We start from the raw sequence: 19,035 nt of genomic DNA, 5'->3' as shown, positions 1-19,035 counted from the left end.
ACTCTGGCCCAGAGCAGGTGCCCTCCTCTAGGAGCCCCTAACTTGCAGCATCAACACCACCTGGGAACTCGTAGAAAAGCAGACCTTTGCGCCCAGGCCTACTGAATCAAAACTCTGGCGGTGAGGCCCAGCAATCCGTGTTCTCAGGAACTCTCTGGTGATGGATGCTGGTGCAGTCTCGAGTTTGAATATATCACTTGAGCACTGTGGGGGAAGCCAGGAAGATTCTACCCCCACTCTGTTCTTCTTGGGTGTGTGTTTGCTCTGTTGCTACAGACAGACTCTCGGCACTGCCCATCTTCCCGCCAGCCCACAGCAATTGTCATGATAGAAAATGGCCACCAACAATTCCCAAGTATTATCATTATTATTATTATTATTAAGCACTAGCCTAATTGAGACCATCATCCAGTTCCAATTGCAGATTCTGGGAGAGAAACTCAGTTGGCCTCGTCTCTGTCAGCAACCTTTGAATGGAGGGAAGTGGGGTTGGGAAGGGGAGAAAAAGCAATGGGTATCCTTTATGGATGGAGACAGAAGAAAATCTAGGGTGACTAAGTGTCATGGTTTAGCTGGGACTTTCCTTGTTTCAGCACTGGAAGTCTCATGTCCTGGGAAACCCCTCAGTTCTGAGCCAACAACAACAATAGGTCACCAGAGAACTGAGGCTTGGGGCAGGAAGGGAAGGGCTTTCACTTTTGGAAGGGGGGGGTGCAAAAAAGAAAGAGAAGGAGATAAGACTCGCAAATGGGGGTATTTGGGGATGTTTGGTGCATTTTTGGCTGTCACCATGATGAGAATGCTCGTCAGTGTGTAGTGACAGTCTACAATACTTGGGTCAGAACAAAAGAATTGTCCTGCCTCAGATGCCAGGAGCTCCCCTGCTGAGAAACCTCTGTAGCAAAATGAAGGCATAACTATTAACCGAGTTGCGTATTCAAATCACCTGGGAGCTTTAAGGTGCCTGGATTGGACCTCCAGACCTACCCCCAGGGTTTCTGACTTAACTGGTTTAAGGAGGTACCCGAGGGAGGCCGAAATTAAAGTTTCCCCCAGGTGACTTTAGTGGGCAACTGGGTTGATAGGACTGTGACAATTAGAGAGGGATCAGGCATGGAAGTTTGAGTCCTGGAAGGTGAATTATTTAGGCCTTGAGGGAAGAGGGAAGTTGGAATGTCTGAGACTGTAGAGAGATCTAGAAGGCTGGAGGACAATGATGAAGACTTAAGGTTTGTTCAGGGAAAGAGGCCCTGCGGCCTAGATCCAGCCGCTTGGAACCAGAGCAGGCATGTGCTCCGTGCCCACTAAGCAGAGTGGCAGGGCAGAGGAGGGTCAGAAGTGGTTCTAAATACCGAAGCTCTTCAGGAAGCAGGAGCGGGCAGGAAGCAGGGAGATGCAGGCCGCCTGACAAGTGTCCCAGCTGTTACAGGTGCTGGGCTGGGGAGGTAACCAAGCCTCTGGCTTGCTTATTGCCTGGGCAGCTCATTAAATACATGGTTCCTCCCGTATTTGCAAAGTCTGTTGGTTTAGGGTAAAAACTTGTGATTTCTAAGTCTCGCAATAAGACCAGAAGTGACTGTTTGACTTCCCGTATTTGTACAATGGTGAGTAATGACTTTAACAGTTGTTTACACTAAGCCTTTCCAAGGTACTTTCACATGATCTTACTGGGTCCTTCTTGTGCACGGTGGGTAAATATCATGACCTCTTTTGGCAGGAGAGTCCAACTTAGGACAACAGTTAACTTGGTTAGAGTCATGTGGCTAGAAAAAGTGGTGCTGGGATTGGCACCAGGGGGTCTGATTTTAGGGCAGGCCTGTTTCCACCACGCCATACAAGAGAGAGTTCTTTCTCTCTTCCTAGAGCCAAGTGCGGCCTTCTGCATTTGTGAGGGAAGCGCATTCTCCTCTCAGCCTGGCTGGGCAACAGTTTGCATCCCACCAGTCCCATAATGCCGGGATCACGCCCTGAGCCGAAGGCAGACGCTTAACTGCTGTGCCACCCAGGCGCCCCTTTTTTATTTTTTTTAATTTTATTTTTTTTTAAGTAGGCTCCACGTCTGACTTGGGGCTTAAACTCGTGACCCTGAGATTAAGAGTTTCATGTTCTACCAACTGAGCCAGCCAGGCGCCCCAGCTGTGTTGTTTTTGATAAAATATGTTTGTTAAAAATGTAAATAATCATTATAAAGAAAATTCAATTTATATAAACATTATTAACACATTTGACAACTATTGTGAGCATGCCATTTGCCAGGCACCATTCAAAGCGCTGGGGGTATGACAGTGACCAAAACAGAGTCCCTATTTGCTCAAAGCCTTCCATGTTAATGGAAGGAGGAGCCAAAAAATAAAGAAGCATGGAATATATCAAGTGGTGATAAGAAAGTATAAACCACTCAAAATCCCATGACCAGAAAAAACCATTGTTAACATTTTGGTGAATATCCTTGAAGACCCCTCTTCTTGCCTGAATATAAATAGAGATGTAATTTTGTATCAATGGTTACTTTCACACACTGAACACAACCTGTTTCTGGGTTTTTTTTAAATAAAAAATATTTTATTTATTTATTTGTCAGAGAGAAAGAGAGAGAACAAGCAGGAGGGAGCAGCAGAGTGAGAGAGAGAAGCAGGACTCGATTCCAGGACCTGGGATCATGACCTGAGCGGAAGGTAGACTCTTAACCGACTGAGTCAACTGGATGTCCCTGCTTCTGTTTCTAATAAGATTTTCTGACATCTTTTCATGTCAATAAATAAAATGACATGAGTTTTCCCCCGTTTTGATCTTTTTTTTTTAATTTGGAAAATTTCAAACATTAGAAAGTAGAGAGAGAATGATATAGTGACACTTTCACTAATCCCCATTTAAAAATTGTTAACATTTTTTTAAAGATTTTATTTATTTATTTGAGGTAGATTGAGAGCAAGTGAGCACACACAAGTTGGGGGGAGGGGCAGAGGGAGAGGGAGAAGCAGGTTTTCCACTGGGCAGGGAGCCTGATGCGGGTGGATCCCAGGACCCTGGCGGGATTATGACTGAGTCGAAGGCAGACGCTTAACTGATTAAGCCACCCAGGTACCCCACAATTGTTAACACTTGGCCATATTTCCTTCATCTATTTGGGGGGGTGCTTATGTCTGTTAAACTATATTACAGGCTTCATGAACTTCATATCTTTTCTGTTCCTACCCCAACTGGGTGAACAGCAATTCAATTCTTTTTGGGGGGAGGGTACAGAATTCAATTCTGACATTAACTACCTGGAATTAGTATCAGACTCCACAGGCTTAGTCTCCCACAAGATGGCCTTCACTTTAGGTGTCAGCCTTACTTCAGGGGTCCCCAGGCCACCTGCACTCCTGACCAACTGGCTACAAATTTAGGGGTTCCCATAATCCCCACAGATTCAGTAATTTGCTAGAACAACTCACAGAACTGGGGAAAGTGCTACACTGATGATTACAGTTCTATTAGAAAGGCTGAACCTGGGGTGAGGTCTGAGAGGAAGGCAGAGCTCCCAGGCCCCTCTCCAGGGAATCAGGGTGTGGTACCCTCCCGGCACATTGGTGTGTCAGAAGCTCCCCTGAGATTCAATGTCCAGAGGTGTTTTTTGTTTTTTGTTTTTCTGTTTGTTCATTTGTTTGTTTTGTGTTTTTTTAAAGAGAGGGCCATGGGGGAAGGGGAGGAGGGGGAAAGGGAGGAGGGGCAGAGGGAGAAAGGGAGAGGGACTCTAAAGCTGGCTCCACACCCAGGGCAGAGCCCGAGGCAGGGCTTGATCTCTGGACCCTGAGATCATGATCTGATCTGAAATCGAGTCAGACGCTTGGGGCATCCACCCAGGCACCCCTCAATGTCCAGAGTTTTGATCAGGGTTTCATTACTAGGCATGATCGATTAAATCAGTGGTCATATCCTTTTCCCTCATAGGAGGTCAGTTGGGCGCAAAGTTACGAACCTTGAATTGGTCTTTCTGGTGACCAACCCACATCCCAAAGCTATCTAGAGGCCCGCCGTCAGTCACTTCATTATAATAACAAAGACACTCTTATCACTTAGGAAATTCCAAGAGCTTTTTAAGCACTATGACAGGAACTGGGGACAAAGACTAGATACATTCTTTTTGTACGGTGTCCCTTGTAAATGCTTCAGTATGTATTTCTAAATATATAAGGACTTTTCCTATATAACCAAAATACCATTATCATATGTGATGGGGACCAGGAGTGAACCATCAGGAAAGAATTCTTGAGATGTTTTCAGTGCAAAAAGTTACTTTAATATATAGCACGGGGCTGGGACCCGTGGACAGAAAGAGCTGCACTTTTGCTGTATGAAGCTGGTGGTACTATGCTTAGTGCTCACGGGGGAGGGGACATGCAGGGAGTATTCGATCATACGTGTCTTCTTCGAATTTCTACTCGTAAAACTACTTTTGCAAGATTTCTCTGGTGCTTTTCATTCTGCTTCATATTAAGTATTGGCGAGACGCACAGGCAGTCACGAGACCTTTTAAGAATGTAGCAACCCGCACATGTTTTATCCTTATCAGAACTATGCAGGCTATAGGACAGCCTTTTGGGCTCAAGGTGAACATTTTTCTGCTTCTATCCTCATCGATACATAACAAACTTAATAGTTCTGACTTGATTTTCAATGGCTGCCTGGAATCTAAGGTATGCATACACCCTAATGTTCAGTTCCTTATTGATGGAAATTTAGTATATTTTCATTTTCCACTAGGGCAAACCACACGGGGATGAACACTCCTATGCATGCACCTTTTTACCCTACGACAGTGTTCGTTTACCACCTGAGAAAATTCTGGCTGCTTGTTCCTGGCAGGAAGCTGTGAAATCCTATCTGAGGGTTCTGTCTTCTAGCTATCGTCTGTGTGCCAAAGAATTGTGATGTCATCTGGTTCTCTTGGGTGAGAAGCAGGGCCTTCTCCCGGCTCTCCAAGCCCAAGTGGAGACTGATGTTAAGGACTGAATTGTTTCCCCGCCAAATTTATATGTTAAAGCCCTCACTCTGATGTGACTGGATCTGCAGATAGGATTTTTAGGAGGTAATTAAGATTAAATAAGATCACAAGGGTGGTGCCCTATTCCAATAGGACTTTTACCTTATGAGAAGAAAGAGAGAGAGAGAGATCACACTGTCTTTCCCTCTGTATGGAGTTCACAGTGAGAATCTGGTCATCTGCAAGCCAGAAAGAGAGCTCTCACCAGAACCTGACCATGGTGGCACCCCAACCTCGAACTTCCAGAAAGCCTCCAGAACTGTAAGAAAATAAATTTCTGTCATGTAGGCCACCCAGTCTGTGGTGTTGCATTACGACAGCCTCAAGTAAGAAGCAGAGTATTTAATCAAAACTCTTCTGATGACAGTTGACAGAAACCCAGTTTGAATCAGTTAGGAAAAGAAAGTATTCATTCAGGAAGCTCTAGGAAAGGTTGAACAACCCAAACAAGAAAAGAATAGGTACTGAGGGGAAACCACTGGCCACTGCCGCGCTATGTTTATGACTTATCCCCAGAGTTTAGTGGCTCACCTCACCCTGGGGTTTGGAGTAGGGGTCAGGGGATGAGAGAACTTAGGAGAACTGGATGGGGCTGTGATCTATGCTTAGTGTAACTGAAGTTCACCACAAGTCACAAGCACCATCCCAGGGCAGAGCTAAGCTTTCCTGGATGTCCCCATGGCAGTGCCTGTCTGGAAGTAGAGAGGAACTTGTTTATTGACGTATGATATTCCACCTTGGGTAAGCTCACCACTAGCGTGTAAAAGAAACACCCTCTCTTTCCTTCTTCCCTTCAGAAAAACACCTTCTTGCTTAAAGAAAACATATTTCTTTGGTTGGAGGAAGAAGTGAGGACCTTTTTTTGGGAGTGGGGTCAGGCCCATGGAACTTTGCATCAGAGTTCAGTGTTCCTAGGGTGGCCATCTTGCCTTAGGACAGAAGTTGTAGAGCTTTTGGTATTTCAAATATTTCTCTCTCTCTCTTTTTTTTATGATTTTATTTTTCAGTAATCTCTATACCCAACATGAGGCTCAAACTTACAACCCTCAAATCAAGAGTCACATGCTCTATCAACGGAGCCAGCCGGGTGCCCCAGGTATTTCAAATATTTCTAAAATTTTATTTCAGATTTATTATTTTAACAGTATTTGACCTCCCTGGAGCATTTGATGCTGCTTCAAAGTGGATCCCTTTGCAGTACATTCTCCTGGTTCTCCACTTTCCTCTCCGGCTATTCCTTCCTAGCCTCTACTCCCTTGCCAATCTGTAGGGCCCTGCCTTAGTCCCCCTTCCCCCTGGCTCATCTCAACCATTTCCTTGTCTTCACCCACCACCTGTATAAAATGATGACTCTCAAATCTGTATCTTCAACCCAGTCCCTGCCCTCAGTCTTACACATGCTACAATGTGCTGGCCTTGGCTCATTCATAAACGCCACAGTGCTCAACATAGCTAACACTAAACTCATTATCTTCACCCTTGCACCCCTCCCCATTACCACAAAAGCTGTTTCTTCTTCTGGGTTCCATACTCAGAAGCCTGGTTTCTCTTTCTTGTCATCACAACTGACAGCTCAATCACCATACCAAACTTCTTCCTCAATTCACCTTAAATATCCATATCTCTATCAGCACTGCTGTGTCACTCTAGGCCACCACATTTCGCCAGGATTATTATAAGTTTTTTTTTTTCAAGATTTTATTTATTTGACAGTGACAGCACAAGCAGAGGGAGTGGCAGAGGGAGAGTGAGCAGCAGACTCCCCTGTTGGTGCAGAGCAGATGTGGGGGCTCGTGAGGGCTCGATCCCAGGACCCCAGGACCCCAGGATCATGACCTAAGCTGAAGACACGCTTAATCGACTGAGTCACCCAGGCGTCCCAAGTTTCTTATTTCTGCTTTTGCCCCCCCACCCCCAGCCACTTAGTGTTGCAACTAGATTGATTTATCCGACTATAGAGCTAGGAGAGAAGTTATTTAAAACATTTACTATATACCCACTATATATTAGACAAGGGTTTGAGGACATGAAGAGGAATAGAACACTATGGGGGGGTTGGTTGGTTGTTTTTGCAAATATCGGCCAAACGTGGTATTTTAAAAATTCTAATCACAAAACTTTTTAAAATAATGATTTTATTGAAATATAATTCACATACCATAACATTCATCCTAAAGATGTATTAAATGGTTTTTATATTCACAAAGTTGTGCAACCATCACTACTAATTCCAGAATATTCCATCTCTCCCACTTCCCCTCCCCCTGGCAACCACTAATCTATTTTCTGTCTGTAGAGATTTGCCTATTCTGGTATTTCAAATTAATGAAATCATATAATATATGGCCATTTTGGGGGGGGGTCTGGCTGCTTTCACTTAGTATGTTTTCAAGGTTCATCCACATTGTAGCATGTATTAGTACTTCATTCCTTTATTTTTTTAATTAATTAAAATAACATGAATTTATTTTCTCTTAGTTCTGAAGGCTGGAAGTCCCAGATCAATGTTTTGGTAGAGCAAGTTTTCCTGAGGCCTCTCTCCTTGGCTTGCAGATGGGTACTTCATTCCTTTAATATTTAATTATCCTATCATATGGATATATCACATTTTGTTTATCCAATTACCATTTGGAAGGCTTAGGGCTGTTTTCACTTTTTGGCTATTATAAATAATGCTGCTATGAACATTCATGTACAAGTGTCTGTATGGACTTACGTTTTCATTCTCATGGGTATACACTTAGAGGTGGAACTGCTGGGTCATATGGTAACTTTAACCTTTTGAAGAATTGCCAGACTGTTATCCAAAACAGCTGCACCAATTTATGATCCTACCAGCAGTGTGTGAGGGTTTCAGTCTTTCCACATCCTCACCAACACCTAATGTCTTTTTTTAAGCCATTTTATTTATTTTTTTTCTAAATTATTTTTTTTATTATGTTAGTCACCATACAGTACATTGTTAGTTTTTGATGCAGTGTTCCATGATTCATTGTCTGTGTATAACACCCAGTGCTCCATGCAATACGTGCCCTCTTTTTTAGCCATTTTAGGGAGTGTGAAGTGGTATCTCATTATGGTTTCGAATTGCATTTCCCTGATGATTAATGATGTTGAGCATATTTGCATATGAATTTGTATATCTTCTTTGCAGAAATATCTATTTAAATCCTTTGTCTATTTAAAAATTTGAATTGTCTTTCATTGTTGAATTGTAAGAGTTCCTTATACATTATGGATGCTAATCCTTTAGATATATGACTTGCAAAAATTTTCTTTCATTTTATGGATTGTCATTTCACTTTCTTAATCATGCCCGATGACACACAAAAGTTTTTAGTTGTTTTTTTTTTTTAAGATTTTATTTATTTATGTGACAGAGAGACAACCAGCGAGAGAGGGAACACAGCAGGGGAGAGGGAGAGGAAGAAGCAGGCTCCCAGCCTAGGAGCCCGATGTGGGACTCGGATCCCTGAACGCCAGGATCACGCCCTGAGCCGAAGGCAGACGCTTAACGACTGTGCCACCCAGGCGCCCCAAAAGTTTTTAGTTTTGATGAAGTCTGATTTATCTATTTTTCTTTTTGTTTTTGTACTTTTGGTGTCATATCTAAGAAACTATTGCCTAATCCAAGATCATGAAGATACAGTCCTATTTTCTTCAAAGGGTCTTAAAGTTTTAGCTCTTACATTTAGGTTCTTGGATTTATTTTTCCATTTATGTGCAAGGTAAGTCCAACGTCATTCTTTAGCTTGTGGATATTAACAGAACTTTCAAACTGTATTGAATTGTTTGTCTTTCTTTGCAATTAGACTATAAACTCCATGAGGGCAGAGACCAAAATGGTCTTACCAATTTTTTTTAATGAATCGATGAATTAGGTTGCCAGAATATCAAGTTTCTTTTGTCTGAAATGAGATCAACTCTGTGCAGTAACACTGTTTTCATTATGATATTGGCTATTCAAATCTGTTGACAATAACAATTCAGAAACGAATACACAGACTGATAAGAATTGTATTATTTACAGGCTTTGTGGTGTGAAACTGATTCAAAGAACTGTGTAAGCCAAAGTACATTACCTACTTCTTATTTTATAAAATGGGGATTGAGTTGGTGTAGCTGTCAGAAGGATTAAATCAGATCTTTTAACTACAGAGCTTTACACATTGTAAGCGTTCATCAAGTAATGTATTTATTATTGCGAATGACTAGCAGCAATGTCGAGAAATCTAACATACTGCTACCTTTTGTCCAAAATTTCTTCAGAGTGCAGATTCCAAGATTCCTATTTTCTTCTGTGAATTGAGAATTCTTAGACCATTGATTTTTGTTTCGGAAAGAAAGATATACACAAAAATTCACGTGGAAATGACCCTAAAGATATATGCAAATCCTATGGAGTTCAGAGTGTCCTGAGCAATAGAATGAAATACCTTTTTGGGTTAAGAACTTAGTAGACAAGGGGCTGAGCAGCGATTGTAGGCATTTTAGATTCATCTCAGTGTGGCACATATTTTAGTTTTGTACAACATTACTTGATTACATGTCTGTCTCATCCACCAGAGTCAGCATAGAAACCCTGTCTTCACTCATCTTTGCATTTCCAGTACGGTGGACACTGCTCGGATGGCTGAATTGAGGCGCCTTGTCCACGGGCGTCAGAAAGGATTCCCTGGATAGGGATGGAGAAGTCCGAAGGGAAGTTGGAAAGAGCCGGACCCACTGCCAGGGAGAGAAGAGCGGCTCAGGTATGGAACACACATCGGCGCTACAGCTCCGGTCACACGCAAGTAACTGACAGAACCACGTCCGACTGCCTCTTCCCGGCTCCCGGCCCCGGGAGGGCCACTTCCGGGAGGGGGCGGGGAGACAGGAGGAGGCGTGCCGGGAAGGAGTCCGTTTGCGCTGCACCGGGCGGAAGTGTGCCAAAGGTATCGGTGGTGCGGCTTCCGGTCCGGGTTAACGCGGCTTAAGTACACTGCGTGGTTTGTGTGGCGCGGGGATAGTCCTCTGAGGGCAATTCAGTGGGTGAATAGGCGAGTATCGGCGTCTGAACTCAGAAGTCTGGAGTCTAGTGGGAGGATTGGAAAAAAAACCAGGAACCCGAATACAATCTAACCGCTGTTTCCGAGGGGGCAACTTCCACGGGAACCCCTCTGCCCTGGTAACGGCCAAAGAGGAGATGGCGCCAGTCAGGGAGCGGCCGTGGCCGACACAGTGAGGAAGCTTGAAGGCGGAGCAATCGGAGAAGCCTCGGGAGAACAGCCAGAGCCGTCGCTGCCGCTACCACTGCCACCACCATGGAAGGGGCAAAGCCGACTTTGCAGCTCGTATACCAGGCAGTGCAGGCGCTTTACCACGACCCAGATCCCAGCGGAAAGGAGCGCGCCTCGTTTTGGCTTGGGGAGCTGCAGCGTTCGGTGAGGGGCCCAGAGAGGCCGTTCTGCGCCGCGGGACAAGGGCGGGGTGGGACCTAGGCTCGAGCTGGAGCCTGAGCCCGGCGGTTGGCCACGTGAGATGCTCCTTAGGGAGGAGCTGCTGCCGCGGGGTGGGGCTGCGAGGCTACATTTACGCCGCTTTTCGGAAACTAGTCGCAGCTGATCGGTGGTGAACTGGCCCCTTCCCCACACCGTACAATCTGATTGTGGGTCCCGTACTTGCTCGTGGCATCGATCTGGTTCTGTTTAAGTTTTACGCTTGCTACTGGCTTCTTAGGCCCTGCTTTTCCGTTTAGTCTTCCGTCAATCAAATCCAATCCCAGTCTTTCTCCATCTTCCACTTACGGGTGCTGTTATGCGTCTCCTCTCGGTGTCCCAGTGTTGGCGTCTGACAATTCTATCCCAGTCGTAGCCTTGCACCTCACTCTGTCTTACTGATTTTTCGCTAGGTAACAGTGATAGTTTGAGTCTTACTATTCTCGAAACTTCTCAGGTTTCTAGATTCTTTTAGCACGTGAATTTCCGCCGTGTTTTGGAGTACAACGTGATGTAAAGAAGAAAATACCAGTTCTGGTTTCAGAAAATCCTTGCAGTTCACATCTTGTTGCATATTTGTTCTCTAACCTTGTTTTTTCTCCTGACTTTAGGTTCTTTATAAGATTTTGGTATCATAGCTGCTTTGATTATTCCATATGATTGTGTGAACATCCAGTTAGGGGTTTAATTTCAACCTGTTAGACCTATTATGTCTCTGCATTCTTTGATTCACGTGTCTTACTTTCCTCTAAATTTTACACTCACTTTTTCTGTGCTTTATTTCAGTGTGTGTGTGTGTGTATACTTGGTGATCTTGCTGACTTTACCTTTCTTATTTTTGCATTTTATATTCCCAAGCATATTTTTATTTTTTTTTATTTTTTTTATTTTTTATTTTTNTGACTTTAGGTTCTTTATAAGATTTTGGTATCATAGCTGCTTTGATTATTCCATATGATTGTGTGAACATCCAGTTAGGGGTTTAATTTCAACCTGTTAGACCTATTATGTCTCTGCATTCTTTGATTCACGTGTCTTACTTTCCTCTAAATTTTACACTCACTTTTTCTGTGCTTTATTTCAGTGTGTGTGTGTGTGTATACTTGGTGATCTTGCTGACTTTACCTTTCTTATTTTTGCATTTTATATTCCCAAGCATATTTTTAAAGTTTACTCTTTCCCCTTTCTTTTTTAAAACCAATAACTGATACTTAAAGGTGCTCTGCCCTTTTAAATGAGCCTCTGGGCTGCAGGTGCGTAATATTTAAAATTTTGCAACTTTGGCTTTAGATGTTACGTTTAAAATTTTGGGGACCCCAAGTTCTGGATACCGTCGTGGGAAAAGATAAAGGAATAAGACTCACTGTAGGCCACACAAGAAAATCATTCACATATGCTCTTATTTAGTGTTTATTTTGGGGGGAGTTAGAAATCTCATACATCATACCGAAAGTCATCTCTTCCCTACTAAACTTGCTTATGTGTGTATTTTAAATTAATATTTGAGTGCCTACCATGTACCAGCAACTGTGCTGGGCTTTGGTATATGGAAATGAACCAGACAAAAATCTCTTCTTGCCACATAGCATATTTGTGGTGACTAAATGAGTTAATATTTGTAAAGAGCTTAGAAAAGTTCTAGGAACCCAGAGTTTAAAATATGTTAGTAATTGTCATTTAAATGGTAGTCACTCTTCTTACTTTCCACTACTCTCTGTTACAACCTTCCATCACTTATTACTGTTTACAGTAAGGGTCCCAACAGGAACAGATGGCACACTTGTAATAGAATAATTCAAGGAGGGTTTATTTTATAAAAGTATTGTTTATGAAGATGCTGGTATAATGTGGTACTGCAAGAGATAGTGTAGTAGCCTGTAGCTGAGTTGATAACATCCATAGGCAGGAAGGAATAGGAGAGGGAGTGGTTACTTGAACTCTGAAGGAAAGTGTGGAGTTATGCTGCCTTGAAAAGAGTGGCAGTTTTCATTTGAAGGGACACATTCATCAGGAGGTGATTTTTCAGGGTGGGGGCTGGAGGAATAAATATATTGACCTTTTTCCCCCAAACTCCTGGGATTCTTCATTGGGCAAACCCAACCAAAAGCTAGGGGACACCAGAACCTGTTGATACAGTCCACATAGGTCAGCATACTGGGGCAAAGAGCAGTAGGGAAGGGTGGAAAAGTGGACCTGGAAAACATCTAGCACATTCCCACATCATTTTTAGGCAACTTCAGCATCAGGATTCACAGCTTAGCTGACATTTCAGCCCCTTAATTCCTTTACCTCCTTTTCTCAGCCACGTGGTCACACTGTCACATCTTGGAGCTTTTCATTACTAAAAAGTCACCATCCCCTCAAGTCACTAACTCAGGCACATGGTCACACAGTCACACCCTGAATCTTGTCAATATTAAAAGTCACCAGCCTGGGGTGCCTGTTTGGCTCAGTTGGTAGAGTACATGGCTCTTTATCTTGCAGGTGTGAGTTGAAGACCCATGTTGGTGTAGAGTTTACTTAAAAGCAGGGGGTGCCTAACTGGCTCAGTTGGTTAAGGTCAGGTCTTTATCTCAGGGTCATGAGTTTAAAACCCACGTTGGGCTCCACATGGGGCTCCACTCTGGGTTTGGAGCCTACTTTAAAAAAAAGTCACCAGCCTCCCACATCATTAACTCACATATCTACTCTGATCACAACACTCTTCCAGTTTTCTGGCTTAAGGATTCAAGTAACCTCATATAGTAGGTGTTTTTTGAAATCTATAATTTTAATTTCTTTCAAAATTAAAAAGTTCTGGGGCTCTTGGATGGCTCGGTCGGTTAAGCGTCTGCCTCTTGATTTAGGCTCAAGTCATGATCTCAGGGTCATGAGATCCAGCCCCTGTGTGGGGCTTTGCCCTGGGTGTGGAGCCTGCTTAAGATTCTCTCTCTCCTAGCCCCTCAACCTCTCGGTCACACGCTCCCTCTCTCAATTAAAAAAAAAAAATTACATAGTTACATTTTTTAAACTTAAAATATTTTATTTATTTATTTGCCAGAGAGAGAGAGAACGAGAGACAGCACACAAGCAGGGGGAGCAGCAGGGAGAGGGAGAAGCAGGCTCCCCACTGAGCAGGGAGCTGGATATGGGACTTGATCCCAGGACTCTGGGATCATGACCTGAGCCAAAGGCAGACACTTAACCAACTGAGCCACCCAGGCATCCCTAAACTTAAAATATTTTAAAAGAAACTTTTAAAACTTTAAAAAGTTGTAAAATGGAAACTACAAGAAAAAGGCCAAGATGTAAAAGAGCAGTAATGTTTAGACTTTCTTCTATGAAAGATGAGGATTTGGGCTCCCTCCACCTTTTCTTCTGTTGCATCTCTCTAACATAGTTATATCAGTTTTGGTTAAATACACACAAGATACATTGTGAGCCGCATAGCATATATAACGTGGTGATTTTTCCTTTTTTGTGCAACTTTTTTTTTCTGGTGGTAGTCATTACCTTTTTCTTTTTTTTTTTTTTTTTTTTTTTTAAAGATTTTATTTATTTATTCAACAGAGATAGAGACAGCCAGCGAGAGAGGGAACACAAGCAGGGGGAGTGGGAGAGGAAGAAGCAGGCTCATAGCAGAAGAGCCTGATGTGGGGCTCGATCCCATAACGCCGGGATCACGCCCTGAGCCGAAGGCAGACGCTTAACCGCTGTGCCACCCAGGCACCCCACCTTTTTCTTTTTTTTTTTCATATTTGCTTCATTTTCTGTATATCTTTAATTTGTTCAAAATTCTCTGTGAGTATGTAAATATCCTCTTAGTATGTTCAGATTGGTAATCTCTTTTTTTGGTAGAAGGAAACCTCACCCTAGAGTGCTCCATCTTCCTTCTCCAATCTGACCTTGTTATTCTCTAGGTTTCTTGCATAATTATTGTCCTGGGGTCTCTGTTTAACACTCCTAGGGAATTACATTCTCTTTCTTATGTCAGATGCATTGAATCCTGGATCCCATGGTCTTTTCTTGGATTACTCCCCCATTTGATGGCTAGTTGAGAAGGGAACCTTTACCCCTTCTCCTATTTCTTTTCTTTTTTTTTTTTAAGATTTTATTTATTTATTTGACAGAGATAGAGACAGCCAGCGAGAGAGGGAACACAAGCAGGGGGAGTGGGAGAGGAAGAAGCAGGCTTCCAGCGGAGGAGCCCGATGTGGGGCTCTATCCCAGAATGCCGGGATCACGCCCTGAGCCGAAGGCAGACGCTTAACAACTGAGCCACCCAGGCGCCCCCCTTCTCGTATTTCTGTTGGTCTTTTTTTCTTGGACCACTTTTATCCTGAGAGCAATCTTCTGGACATAAATGAGGCTGCCAGTGGCAGGTGGGAGAATGAACCAGGGGGTGGATCTTACCACTAATTTGTAGGCTTTAATTTAATCTATTTTCAGTATGATATTCTTGTCCTTAGGTGAGTCTTGGCCAAGAGTCCAGAGTCCCTCTGTGTCAATCTTTCCAAAGTAAATCTTGAGTCTTCTGTGATGGTGAGAGGATAGTACCCTGGCCACTCAGGAGGAAAGTCTCAGTCTAACTGCTTATACAGATTTTGAACCCACTCCTTTGTGTTTTGTTCCTCCTGTGCATCTGCCTTCAGATGTACCTGGTACTTTAAATTCCTGAGCGTAACTGGGATTTCACAAAGTGAATCATTTTGACCCTTGGCTTCCCCTTTCTCATCTTGTCCTTCCTTCAACTTTTTCAGACCTGCTAAGACAGTTAACTCCTCTATTAGCATTCTAATTTTCACAGTTTTGTTGATATCAGTCATGTTTCCATTCTTTTTGCCCTTTTGGCACTCTCCCCCCACCCCCCCCAATTTTTAAAAATCTCGTTACTTCGATTTTAGTGGATTTTTGGAAGAGACCTGTGGGCAAACAAATGTGTTAAACAAATCCTGAATTAGTTCTTGAATTTCATCAAAACCCAATTCAGTTGACTGGCTCCTATTGTTTCTTCATTAGGTCTTATCTTTACTTCTGTCTAATTTGGATTACAAGATCTATCATTCTAGTAATTTTCTTAAATATACTGTACCATCAACCCTTCACCTCTGATTTGGTAAAACTTCAGCATGGGTGTAGCCAACCGCGTCTCCCTTCTCCTCTTAGATCTGGGTGCTCTGCATCTCATTTCCTGAATTTTTAAGAACCTTGATCTTTTGGTTATCCTGTCACTAGCATCTTCAGACTCCCTCTACCGGGTCCTTCCCATCAGCATTCATACAGCTGTAGTATTTCCCATAGTAAGCAAATGGTTATGGTGGGGTGGGAGAGTGGAGGTGGTAGGGAGTGCTTCCTCTGTCCAATTTTGTTGTTTCTTTAATTTTTTCATACCTCTGTGCTTTTACTCTTTCCCAGTCTTCAAATGAAGAAACTAACCCATCTTTTCAAAGCCCAGCCTAAGTTCTTTCTCCTTGAAGTCTTAACTGATTCTCTTCAAATGAGAATCATTTCTGCCTCCACTGAACACCTAGAGTACTTTATATAACTGCATTTGTAATTTTTTTTACCTTTTTGAAAATCTGTTTTGTTCCCCCTCCTAGACTGTAGAATCATTTTATTTGTTTATATGATACAGTTGAGGGAATAATTTAATGGTTATTAAGAAAGCAGTGATCAAGATGCCTGACACACAGGTTCTTAAAAATGTGTGTTGAGGGGTACCTGGGTGGTGGCGTAGTAGGTTAAGCGTTTGACTATTGGTTTCTGCTCAGGTCATGATCTCAGGGCCTCACATCAGGCTCTATGCTCAGTCTGCTTGTCCCTCTCCCACTTCTCCTTCCCCTGCTTGTGCTCTCTCTCTCTCTCAGAAATAAATAAAGTCTTAAAAAAAAATGTGTGTTGAATGAATAGTTACTTGTAGGCATCTCCGAATGGATAGTTGGATATCTCAAATTTGTTTTTATGAATTTCATTGATTTTTGCTGCCTCTCTCTACCATACCCACGGGTAACTGAAAATAATATTATGCAGCCTCTGTGATGTTCTGTTTTCAGTCTTTCCATCCTTTTTTAAAAAAAAGCAACCTTTGTGAGGGGCACCTGGGTGGCTCAATCCGTTAAGTGTCTGCCTTCAGCTCAGGTCATGATCTCAGGGTCCTGGGATCAAGTCCCCTGTCGGGCTCCCTGCTCAGCAGGGAGTCTGCTTCTCCCTCTCCCTCCCACTTGTGCTCTCTCTCACTCTTTTCAAATAAATAAATAAAACCTTTAGGGGAAAAAAACACAACCATTGTGAGATAAATTTATATTGTCCTCATTTTATTCTTTGAAAGACTTGGATACAGGAAGGGAGAGGAACTTTCTGACTCAAAAAGACTTTCTCAAAGTAGTCCTAGGTACAGACTAGAAGTCTATTCTAGTGTAGTAACAGGCATAGTGTTTTAATTTCAAGTTTGTTGTTAAGGAACAAGTTTGCTTGGTTTGTTTGAAAACCATTTTGAAGAATATACATTTTGAAAAAAATGTATCACTTCCCTCCAACAGTCACTTTACTAATCTTAAAGTCATTTAGTAGAGTTCTGATGACCTGGTGACAGTAGATTTGGTTTAAGGGTATATAATTTAGATACAGTTTAGTCCATGTTATGAGTTAGCATCTTTTCTCTTTCTCTAATATTTATATAGAACAGCCATTTGCCGAAGAACCTATATTCATTACTCGAAACTTTTTCTGACAAAATTCTTGGAAGCAACCTACAGCCATGGTTTTGATTTATGTGATAGGCAGGTATCACTGATACCCAAAATGTTTTAAAATAAAGCAGGTTATTTTGAGACAGGTCTTAAAGGAAGCCTATCTAACAGTGAACTGTTCTGATTACTTTGTCCACTTCTGGTAACCCAAATGAGTAGACAGTGTAGAAAGCTATAGAAGGAAAGACTGTCTCTTTATACAGCTAATGAATTATGCTACACATTTGTTCTAAGTTTGTAACTTAGATTATAAGGAGACTACTTTTATAGAGACAATCTGTGGGTCAGAGATTAGCTCAAAAATTTTATAGTTCAGTCTGGAAACTGAAAAGGAATGATGAAATCATAAAAATCATATGTCAAATGAAATCATGCTCTGATGGACTAAGTTGACATTGTCATGTTTGGTTTGTCACATACCCTTGGGAATTTTCTTCTAAATATCCTGTCAGGAAAGCTGTGGGTCATGGAATTTCAGCTTCAGATTTCTTTCTTAATAATCTTCCTCTCCGGAATTTCTTGGTTCTTTAGCCTAGTTCTAAAAACCTAGGGTCTTTTGGTTTTTCTTATAGCAATTGCAGTTATTGACCTGACTTATCTGAAAATCTGGGCTCGTTAAATGCTTATGTTTTTATCCTCCAGTAAGTGACTCTTAAAACATGACATGCTTTTGAAAGGAAAGCCTTCTAGAAAAAAGAAGTGTTCACCTACAAATTCTGTGGATCAGTTAGTTTGACGAACAGGAATACTGTATGGCTTGCTTTGCTGGAAAATGGAAACATAAACGATAAAAACCGGAGACCTTTATTCCAGAGTTTAAGAATCTGGCTGTATTATCTAATACGGTAGCCATTAGCCAGATGGCTATTATGGCTACTTAAATTAATTAAAATTAAATAAAAGTTAAAATCTGTTCCTTATTTGCCACATTCCAAGTCTTAGTGCAGATATGGACAATTCATGTCTTTGGTGAATTGGAGACTATGAATGAGAATTTGTGATGGTATTTATGTTGGCATGGTAGTCTGTTAGCCGGTGGCGTTCATCCATGTTTGGATTAATTTATTTCTTGTCTTCCCAGCCCTTGGACCAGAGTTGGTAGTGTGATTCAGGATATAAAATTATCAGGGCAGTGCTGCATTTTCTAATTATAACACAGTTTTCTTCCAAAACTTTCCACATAGTTCTTCATTTTTTTTTTTTTCATGTTGGTTGCACTGATATCTGTAAGGGAAATGGAAAAATAGATTGTATCGATTTTTTTTATTGTAAAATATTCATAACATAAATAACCATTTTTGGGTATACAGTTCAGTGGCATTAAGTACATTCATGTTGTTGTGTAGCCGTCACCACCACTGGTCTCTAGAACTTTTTCATCTTCCCGGACTAAAACTCTGTACCTATTAAATAATAACTCTCCATTCCCTCTCCTCTCCAGCCCCTGGCAGCACCATTCTACTTTTTTGTCTATGAATTTGACTATTCCAGGTACCTTATATAAGTAGAATCATATACTATTTGTACTTTTGTATCTTGTTTATTTCACTAAGCATAATGTCTTTAAGGTTCATTCATGTTCATTCCTTTTTTAAAATTGCGGTAAAATATACATAACAAAATTCACCATTTAACCATTTTAAAGTGTACCAATTAACGGGTTTAAGTACATTCATGTTGTTGTACATCCATCACCACCCTCCATCTCCGAAGTTTCTCATCTTGTAAAACTGAAACTCTACCTATTAAACATAGTTAACTCCCCAGTTTTCCCTCCCCGTCCCCCAGCTCCTAGCAGCCTGCT

The 19,035-nt window shown here is 42.0% G+C and overlaps 1 protein-coding gene across 4 annotated transcripts in view; it reads left to right on the top strand.

Moving 5' to 3' along the window:
* Positions 1–9,951: 9,951 nt before the first annotated feature.
* TNPO3 (transportin 3) overlaps positions 9,952–19,035 on the top strand; it is an 83,981-nt gene continuing 74,897 nt past the window's right edge. For 2 of the 4 annotated variants that reach the window (XM_019804192.2, XM_019804188.2), the window contains exon 1: positions 10,312–10,449. Coding sequence is in view for 1 of the 4 variants with exons in the window: in XM_002913432.4 (XP_002913478.1) it covers positions 10,330–10,449 (120 nt within the window). In the remaining 3 variants the exon portion in view is untranslated. Of the gene's footprint in view, positions 10,450–19,035 lie in introns of all 4 variants that reach the window. The other 2 variants (XM_002913432.4, XM_034671816.1) reach the window with 2 other exon arrangements.

The sequence above is a fragment of the Ailuropoda melanoleuca genome, chromosome 1 (genome assembly GCF_002007445.2).
Source record: "Ailuropoda melanoleuca isolate Jingjing chromosome 1, ASM200744v2, whole genome shotgun sequence".
NCBI classification, from domain to species: Eukaryota; Metazoa; Chordata; class Mammalia; order Carnivora; family Ursidae; genus Ailuropoda; species Ailuropoda melanoleuca.
Note: the sequence above shows the minus strand (reverse complement) of the source record. Positions and strands in the feature narration are given on the sequence as shown.